Source organism: Lacerta agilis, chromosome 8 (genome assembly GCF_009819535.1).
Source record: "Lacerta agilis isolate rLacAgi1 chromosome 8, rLacAgi1.pri, whole genome shotgun sequence".
In the NCBI taxonomy this organism is placed as follows: Eukaryota; Metazoa; Chordata; class Lepidosauria; order Squamata; family Lacertidae; genus Lacerta; species Lacerta agilis.
In genome coordinates this window covers 5,735,105-5,744,931 of record NC_046319.1, presented here as the reverse complement: position 1 = coordinate 5,744,931, position 9,827 = coordinate 5,735,105, and the positions used below count along the sequence as shown (strand labels likewise).

Sequence of the window (9,827 nt, the reverse complement as noted above, 5' to 3'; positions counted from 1 at the left end):
GCATATGATTTGACAAACTGGTATACGTAGAGATACAGTGTTACCTTGGTTCTCGAACTTAATCCGTTCCAGGAGTCCATTCGACTACTGAAACAATTCAAAAACCAAGGCACGGCTTCCTGCACTCAATTGGAAGCCACGTCGGACGTTCGGCTTCCGAAAAGCGTTCGCAGACCAGAACACTCACTTCTGAGTTTGCAGTATTCGGGAGCCGATTTGCTCGGGAGCCAAGCCGTTCGGGATCCAAGGTACCACTGTAAAACTGTGACTTTCAGCAAATGTCAGGCAAAGTACACATATCCCTCCCTATTCTGTGTCTGTATAACCCAAACCAGTCTGTGTTGAAGCTGTCAGACTTAGTTTTGCCTCTCACTCTCCATCTGCCTGACGAGATGTGCTCCATATATTGCTGAACTGTGCCTCTCGCCCTTCCAGGCTTCAGGGCAGCTGCGTTGAGGAGAACGCCTTCCCAGGCCAGGCCAGCCTGGAGGCTTTCTTTGCCTGGCTCGATCTCTGTGATTGCCTAGCGAAAGAGGCTCACCCGGTAAGAGACGTCCTGCTGAAATCTCCATCCACATCCACGTGGTTAAGTCTTTGGAAGCTGCCTCAGGCTCTTTGCCCCTTTCCCTCCAAGTTGCAGGCGAGCTTTCTTCTCCCTTGGCCTGCTAGCTGATTCGGGTTTCTGAATGTGGAGGCGCTGCAGAGATCGTGATGAGTCATTGTGGTGTTTCACCCCACCAGGTTGTGGCAGGCGCTGTAAGTGAGATGGTGGCTCAGAGGTTCTTCCAGGGAGTCCTACAGTCCCAGCTCCTGCAAATGTGAGTCCAAGCTTAACATGGAAAGAGGGGTGAGCAGCACCAAGCCTTGTCTTGCTTGGGGGAACCTGCCTAATAAGCCCACGGCCCAAGTCAGCTACCCCCATTCATCCCTGTCTCCCTTGGCAGGTCAGAACACGGCATCCTTCTCTCGACAGCTGTCCTGACTGCCTTGGTAAGACACATCCGCTCTCCTGCGCTCCTCCAGGAATTGGTTGGGTTTGTGCTGGGAACCAAGGAAGATGCAGGCCACCAGCCTCAACACCTCCTCTGCTGCCAACTGATTGAGCGCTGCAACCACTTGTCGGACGAGGTGAGCTGAAATCCTGCTGGGAAAGTTCCACCTGAGCAGGATACCTGCAGGCGTCAGTGGGGAGACAGCGGCAGCAGTGGCTCAGTGCTTGGGTCAGACTGCCCTTGGGGGGCAGCAGCTTGCTGGACCTCAGGCTGTTCAGGACTTCATCTTGAGAAGACTGAGGTCTTCAAGCCTTTGAATGCCAAGCATCAGCGCTTCCTTGTGGGAAGCAGTCAAAAGATTCAGAGCATGTGCAGAGGACTTTTTCTGAGTCACAAAAACTGCCAGGCTCCCAGGAGTTTCAGAGCGGGGTTGGGGGATTATGGGTTTTGTTGGGCTTGAGGTCTTCTCTGTTGTGATATTAGTACATGCCGAGCTGCGAACGCTGCAGCAGCGAGGTCAGCGTGACTATGAGTCATGTTTTTCTCCCTGTGGGAAACACACTGGTCCTACCAATCTTCCCACACATGTGATGTTATTGTAATGTACTTTAGTATCTTACTTTCAGTTCTGCATCAAGAGGTGCTAGACGTATTATGCACAGCTCCTGAATTTATGAGCTTGCTACGCAGAGATATTTTCTGCACTTTATCTACAATAAAGTAGTTTTAGCCTTCACTGGCTTGTGTGTGTTGTTTTCAAGCTGAGAACAATCACATATTACTAATGCTTCCTGGACTCGAGCAGCCAGGAAGGCACAGAGGCTTCGTTCCTGCCTGGGGGTCAGTCTAACAACTTGCTCCCCCCCCCCCCCCGGGAAGTCTCACAACATTGGTAGCAGAGGCTTACCCCTGGGGCGATAGTAATGACCGAAGACCACAGCAGGCCAAGGAGATCCCAGCATGGGGAACGCTTTTCCAGCCCGCCTTCCCTTGCAAAATGGAAACTCTCATGGTGCCTTTGAAGGCCTAGTGAACCCCAGGGAAGGAATCAGGCTCAGCTCTTTAGGAGGAAATGAAGCCTTCAGCAGCAGCTGAGGATCAGGATTTATTTCCCCAGGATAGCAGTGAGCACTGTGGTTGAATCTGCCAGGCCCCTTAGTAAGGTTCAGAAAAGGGTCACCAAAACAATCAGGGGGAAAGGAGCAACTCCCTTACGTAGAGAGTTGCTCTTCTGTTGGATCCTGATTTCAGGTTTCCTTTTGGGGCGTCTGGTTGGCCACTGTGAGAACAGGATGCTGGACTAGATGGGCCGTTGGCCTGATCCGGCAGGCTCTTCTTATGTTCGTGGCTTGATCAAGATGGGAAATGACAGTCTGCAACCCCAAAACCCAGCAACTTGGTGACCTTGTCCCTCAATAGCTGCTCTTGCTTGTCTGCTACCAACTGACATTGCCTGCCGGCTGCCTGGAGTTTCTGTGGGTCTCCAAGGGGTGGCTCCAGGCTGCCTGAAGTGAGAGCTTCTCTTCCAGAAGAGAGGCTTCCCATGGCCAACCCCTGACTTCCATCTCCCTACACCTTTTTCCAGGTGGCAGGAGGTGGTGAAACTCAGCAGCTTCCAGTGCTGGGAGCAGGGCCTCCTTGTGGGCTTTCCTGACTCCTTGCCCTTCTTCCCTCCTCCCCTCCAGATCAGTATGGCCACCTTAAGGCTGTTTGAGGAACTGCTGTGGCTTCCGGATCGCCGAGTCATGCAGCGCTTGGTCCTGGACCAGCTGGAGGAGCGCAGCTACCTCCTGAGAAGCCCACCTGGGCAGGAGGAGCCCCTTGCTCGTGAGCAAGAGCCCTGCGAGGATGGGTTGTAAGTGAGAGCGGGAGAGGAAAGTTGGGGGGAAGGGGCCCTCGCCCAGGCCAGCCACTCAATGCTTCTGTTCTCTGTCCCTGTAGAGAACTGGAGGAGGATCCCTACTTCATAGACGGGTTCCCAGGCACCAGCTTCAAGGTCTCTACCAAGCCAGGCGTCCCTGCCCCAAAGCAGCAAGCCCAGCCTGAGGACGTGAAGGAGGTGGTCAGCAGGTACGAAGGGGGAGCAGGGAGACCGGCTCACAATACGTGAACAGCTTAACTGAACTCACAAGGCAGGCCTTCGCCAGCCTCCTCCACCCCCACCCCATCCCCGCCAGGCCCAAGCATTTCGGACGTGCTAGATAACTCTGTGGGTCACTCCCCCCAACTCTACAGTTCTGTGATTCTAACTTCCATGAGAGCCAGCCATGTGTGGCTGTCCTAATCACTGCTGATGGGAGTTGTAGTCCAAAACATCTGGAAGGCACAAGGTGGACAGGGGGTGTCATCAAGGGAGCTGTGTGGCTTGGCCGCTTTGCGGGATTTTTTTAACCGTATTTTTCGCTCCATAGGATGCACCGGACCACAGGGCGCACCTCATTTATAGAGGAGGAAACAAGGAAAAAAAATATTTTTCTGGTTTTCCTCCTCTAAAAGCCCTGTTGTTGTTGTTGTTGTTGTTGTTTTGTTGTTGTTTTTTGAGGATCAGCTAAAGGTTTTGCAGCTTTTTTGCAAAGGGAAAAGCCCTGGCTTTTTTGAGGATCAGCTAAAAGTTCAATTCAGCTCCAGGGACCACCATTCGCTCCATAAGACGCACAGGTATTTCCCCTTACTTTTTAGGAGGAAAAAAGGCCTCTTATGGAGCAAAAAATACGGTATGGTTGAGCATTTCGGTTGGAGCTTGTATTATATATTAGGCAAACAACTTGGCTTTCTGCATCCAGCTTGGTTTTTAACCCTGCCCGGATTATATCTCCGCGATAAATACATATGGGTCATCTGGTCCAAACCCCTGCAGGAATTGCAGCTGAAGAATCCCTGACAGGTGGCCATCCAACCTCTGCTTAACATCCCCAAGAGAAGGAGAGGCCACTGGCTTCCGAGGGAGTCCATCCCACTGTCAAAACACCTGCTGCCATGTTAAGGTTCTTCCTAATGCTGACCATGACACCTGTGTCCTGGGTCTCAGAGGCTTCTTTGCCCCCCCCCCCCGTCACTGCTACCTTGTTTCCTTCTTTCTCAGCTTCCTCTGCCTGGTTCCCAGTGAAGCAAAGACCTCTGCCTACCTGGAAGAGGCCGGGTATGACACCTACCGTGTTTCTCATAAAATAAGACACCGTCTTATATTTATTTTACTTAAGAAAATAAGCTTATGGCTTATTTTCGGGGGTGTCTTATTTTTTTTTAATTAAGTACTGTATAGTTCTGGGCACCTGCCTCCTCTTGCCGCGGCCGGTGTTGCTGCTGCTTGGTCCAGCTGTCTTGGGGCGGGCACACGGCCCTGCTTGGCGCCGACCCGGCAGGCCACCTCCTCCTCCTGCTGACTCCCGGAGGCTCGGGGCGGTGGGCGCCGACCTGGCAAGCCTCCTCCTCTTCCTGCTGCGGCTTGGCGCCCGGAACTGGCTGTTGGTGCTGCTGCTGAAGTACTGGCAAAGTGCCCAGCAGCGCCATGCGGAGCACCCTGAGCCGCGACAGGAGGAGGAGGAAGCGGCTTGCCGGGTCGGCGCCCAGCAGCGCCGCACGGAGCGCCCCGAGACGCGGCGGCAGGAGGGCGAGGAGGCGGCTTGCCGGGTTGGCGCCCAGCAGCGCCGCACGGAGCGCCCCGAGACGCGCCAGCAGGAGGAGGAGGAAGCGGCTTGCCGGGTCGGCGCCCAGCAGCGCCGCACGGAGCGCCCCGAGACGCGGCGGCAGGAGGGCGAGGAGGCGGCTTGCCGGGTCGGCGCCCAGCAGCGCCGCACGGAGCGCCCCGAGACGCGGCGGCAGGAGGGCGAGGAGGCGGCTTGCCGGGTCGGCGCCCAGCAGCGCTGCACTGAGCGCCCCGAGCCTCCGGAAGCCAGCAGGAGGAGGAGGCGGCTCGTGCTGCGTCCCGCTGGCACGTGGCTCCAGGCGGCTTATTTTCGGGGTATGTCTTATATTTTTGGATTGCTTCAAAATCCTGCCATGGCTTATATTATAGGCACGTCTTATATTATGAGAAACACGGTATGTCCACGATGCCAGTGTGCTGGTGAGTCACTTGCCTCCCTGATCTCTGTTTACGTGTGATACCTGGCGTTGTTCCCTGCTCCTGTGATTCACAGCATTTAAGTTCATTCTCCTTGATTGTCTCAGCTGGGCCCTGCAAGAGCCTCCCCTTATTATTTTTATTTTTTTTAAATAATATTTATTAAAGGTTTTCCAATTAATTCCAAACTACAATACATGATTAAATTTTTCTAACTCCACTTTCTCTCACTAAGAGGAGCATACTAAAACAAACCCCCCTCTTACTGGGGCAATCAATAATTCTTTTCCCATTTAACCACTTACATTACACGAATCATTTTTACTTTCGCAGACTTCCCCGATTCCCCCCCCCAATTGATTCCCAAATTAACTTTAATTCACAGTTATTGCCAATTAATGCCCATACTACTTTTTCTCCTTCTTACATTTTCCTTATATCTTTTACTACGGTAAATACTTTTCCAACTTACAAATCTAATTTATCAGTTTAAACTATCCTCTGCATTCACTGTATTTCTAAACCTCCATTGTTTAATCCCAAGTCCAATGCCACAACCGAATTAAAATTAATTTTACTTTAGCTCTTTCCCCCCTTTCCCATTCACAATTCATTAGCCATTGTCCATTACCAAGCCGTATGTCTATACCATAACACAAAGAGAATTTCCATAAAAACCATCTTTTTTTTCAACCCACCCCCACCCTTTCAAATTCCATAGTTCCACTGTCCTGGGAAACTGGCCGCTCCATTCTTATCTCATATGTGCCTCCCCTTAGCCCCTTCCCCATCCCACCTGTGATCCATCCCCATCTCTTCTGTCAGTTCCAGGAATGTTGTACCAAGGCGTCTCACTGGCACTGGCCAAAGGCCCCTCGGCCCCTGGAGACTTGCTCTGCCAGCACTGGCTTCTACGAGGGCCGTTTCTTGGAAATGCTCTTTGACCGGCTGATGCGCATCCTGGACCAGGTAAGGGTGGGAAAGGGGTCCTTGCTGGGAGTGGCCAGCATCGCTAAGTCCCTGGAGCCTGGTGTTTCTGTGGCCTAGAAGCGGCAGGGAGAGACAGGATGGAGCGCTAAGATTCTCTACCGGACTGCCTCAGCGGGGGAGCTGGAAAGCAGGGCTCTGCTGTGAGAGGCCAGCTCCATCCGGCCTCCTCTCCCCTCACCTGTCACCTGGGGGCAGCCATTCCATCAGGCAGTCTCAGTGGAAGAGAAAGTGGGAGCAGCAGGGCTCATTGCATCAGCTGTGCTGGAGGCCCAGCTCCATCAGCCGCCTCCTGCCCCTGAACTGGGCCACCTGGTCAACTATTTAGAAATCTCTGCCTGAGTTTTTGTTTTCCTCATCCCTCCCTTTCCCTTTTCCCTTGTGTGTTGTGTCTTGTCTTGTATGTATGTAAGCCAATCCGGGAGCCTCTGTGGCTGATGAGGAGGGTACCCAAATGCTCTAAATAAATACATAAGAGGGAAGGGGAAGGCCCTTGAAATGCCACCTTGCAGCTGGGGCCCATTGCATAATGTAACAAAAGGGTCTTGGTTGCAGAGAGCAAGTGCGGAATGTAGGGGGGGGGATTGCCAGTGTGGTGTAGTGGTTAAGAGTGGTAGACTCGTAATCTGGTGAACTGGGTTCGTGTCTCCACTCCTCCACATGCAGCTGCTGGGTGACCTTGGGCTAGTCACACTTCTCTGAAGTCTCTCAGCCCCACTCACCTCACAGAGTGTTTGTTGTGGGGGAGGAAGGGAAAGGAGAATGTGAGCCGCTTTGAGACTCCTTCGGGTAGTGAAAAGCGGGATATCAAATCCAAACTCTTCTTCTTCTTCTCCTGCTCTCTTCCCTCCCCCTCCGGTGACCCTCTATGCCTGGCTGTTGGTGCAGGCTATGAATGACGCCCCACAGTTGAGCCCTCTGCCCTTCTTCTTATTCCCCCCTTGCAGCCCTACGCAGTGAACCTGCAGGTGACGTCGGTGCTGTCCCGCCTGGCTCTCTTTCCCCACCCTCACCTCCACGAGTACCTCCTGGATCCCTACTTGCCTCTGGCCCCCGGCTGCAGGACCCTCTTTTCCGTCCTGATCAGGGTAATGTCTAGTCTTGGCAAGGCAGGCGGGGTGGGTGGGGAGAAATGGGGAATTCTGCCTAGAGAAGATGGTGCCTTTTGGGGTGTCCTGTGCCTCTAAGCTAAGGGGAGCCCTGTTGTCCCTCCACCCCCCCCCCAGCTCCTCCTCTCCACCTGACTTGGAGGCCTGGCTCTCAAGCAGCCCCGCTGTTCTCTCCTCCTTCCAGGTGATTGGAGACCTAATGCAAAGGATCCACCGGATACCAAACTTTCCCACCAACTTGCTGCTGGTCCGGAAGTGGCTGATGGGGCTGGTCCCTGCTGAAGAACAACAGTGAGTGTTGGGGGTACATGGCACAAGGAAAGGTAAAGAAGAGGCTGCATGAGAGAACCCTAAAATGATAGGCAGCGTGCAGCAAGTGAATAGAGAAAAATGAAGCGGAATGAAGGAAGATTCAGGACAGATAAAAGAAAGGACTTCTTTGCGCAGCACAGAGTTAAACTATGGGACTCCCTTCCACAGGAGGCAGTGGTAGCCCCCAACTTGGATGGACTTAGAAGAGGATTAGACAAAGTCAAGGAGGAGGAGAGGGCTGTTCATGGCTACTAGCCAGGATGGCTCTTTTTTGCCTCCACAGTCGGAGGCAGAAATGCTTAGGAATACCAGTTGCTGGAAACCACAGGAGGAGGGGAGAGGGCTCTCATGCTTGAATCTTGGCTTGCGGGTTTGCCACAATGGACATCTGGTTGGCCACTGTGAGAACAGGATGCTGAACTAGATGGGCCCCCTTTGGCCTGATCCAGCAGGACCATCTTATCTTCAGGCACATCCCAAACTCTTGGGCGTGTGGTGTGGAGATGACCAGACCTGCCATTTTCATATTCATCTATTCCTTTCATAGTCTGATATTTATAATAGTTAATAGTTAATAATAATAATAATAATAATAATAATAATAATAATAATAATAATTTTTATTTATACCCCGCCCTTCCCAGCCAAAGAAAAACCGGGCTCAGGGCGGCTAACACCAATTAAAATCACAGCAAAAAAACATAAACACAATCAATTTAAAATAACAGATTAAAATACAAATTTAAAAATTCAATTAAAACTGCGGTCTCAATTTCAAAATAACCCACCAATAAAAGAATGAAGCATAAATATTAAACAGAAACCAACCCAAAGGCCAGGTGGAACAGCTCCGTCTTGCAGGCCCTGCGGAAAAATGCCAAATATTATTATTGTTGTTGTTGTTGTTGTTATTGTTATTGTTATTATTGTTATTATTATTTATACCCCACCCATCTGGCTGGGTTTCCCCAGCCACTCTGGGCGGCTTCCAACAGAATGTTAAAATACAATAATCTATTAAACATTAAAAGCTTCCCTAAACAGGGCTGCCTTCAGATGTCTTCTAAAAGTCTGGTAATTGTTGTTCTCTTTGACATCTGGTGGGAGTGCGTTCCACAGGGCGGGTGCCACTACCGAGAAGGCCCTCTGCCTGGTTCCCTGTAACTTGGCTTCTCGCAGCAAGAGAACCGCCAGAAGGCCCTCGGCGCTGGATCAGACAGAGAGCTGCGCAGACCATAGAATCATAGACTTGTAGAGTTGGAAGGGACCCCAGGAATCATCTAGTCCTTCCCCTTGGGATGCAGGAATCACAGCTAAAGACTCCCTGACAAATGACTATCTGCATGGAGGAAAAGAGGCTGACCTGTAAAGGAGGTAGTCTTTGGTTTAAGTCTCCCCTTGGAGACTTAAGCGATAGGTTGTCATGGGCAAGCTCCTGTCATCCTTGGCATGACACTGGCCTCCTCTGCTAGGGTTGCAAAGGACTCAGATAGTGCATATATGATGAAGGTGTTTTGCTGCAAATGTAAATGCTGTCGTTCTTGAGAAGCAGAAGTGGGGAGGTGAGCAATAGGAAATGAGGGCAAGGCCGCTTCCTCAACCTCACATGCTGCTTCCTTACAGGATCGGCCATCGTACCCTCCTGGAGGGGGTGGTTGTCCTCGAAGAATTCTGCAAGGAGCTGGCCGCCATCGTCTTTGTCAAGTCCATGCGCGAGGTCCCCGCCTGACGTTCCAAGGAGCGCGCCGCATCTTTTGGATCCCACACTTCTCAAGGGATGGATGCACAGCTGGGGTCTGGCAAGGGCATTTGTGGCAGCCCTAGAGGCCCGTTGCAGCCTCGTAAGAACTGGGCCGCAGCAGTCGCTGGTTGCCTTCATGCGGGGAGAGCAGAGGCAGGCCCCCTGCGCTGGAAGGGCTGCCCAGGAGCCCCACGCCCAGTCCCTAGAGCAAAAGTCTCAGAAGTCTCTCGCCGTGGCTCCAGTTGTGATTTGAGAGCAGTCATGGCTCCCTTTCTCCCTGCAGGAGCCTGGAGCCTCCATGTGGCACTTCGGGGCAGTCTGGTACAGAAGATACTAAAGGCTGCTCCTGGACTTTCTGGGTTTTTAATCTCTTGTCTTGTTTTATTTAATGATGTTTGCCCAATGGGAAAGTAGGACAGGCAGGGTGACCAAAAGCTGCTTTGTGAAAGGAAGAATCTTCCTACTATCCATGTCTGGGTGTTGGGTGCTCTGGGGTGGTGGGGCCTTCCTGCCTCGGTTCTGCTCCTCTCTGCAGGCTGCTAAGGCCAGGCCAAGAGGGGGAGACACCATTTGCTCCTAACTACGGCAGACGTTTTCTTCTTCTGCCCCTCTTGCCTGATGGA

At 52.2% G+C, this 9,827-nt stretch overlaps 1 protein-coding gene across 1 annotated transcript in view; it reads left to right on the top strand.

The window, feature by feature from the left end:
- Nucleotides 1-9,457, top strand: part of FAM160B2 (family with sequence similarity 160 member B2) — an 18,211-nt gene extending 8,754 nt beyond the window's left edge. Inside the window, 12 exon segments of the mRNA XM_033156800.1 lie at nucleotides 436-544; nucleotides 742-818; nucleotides 945-1,128; nucleotides 2,678-2,847; nucleotides 2,934-3,062; nucleotides 4,075-4,141; nucleotides 5,035-5,058; nucleotides 5,881-6,024; nucleotides 6,990-7,130; nucleotides 7,336-7,442; nucleotides 9,087-9,193; nucleotides 9,282-9,457. Of these exon segments, the coding sequence (XP_033012691.1) occupies nucleotides 436-544; nucleotides 742-818; nucleotides 945-1,128; nucleotides 2,678-2,847; nucleotides 2,934-3,062; nucleotides 4,075-4,141; nucleotides 5,035-5,058; nucleotides 5,881-6,024; nucleotides 6,990-7,130; nucleotides 7,336-7,442; nucleotides 9,087-9,193; nucleotides 9,282-9,457 (1,435 nt within the window).
- The last annotated feature ends 370 nt before the right edge of the window (nucleotides 9,458-9,827 follow it).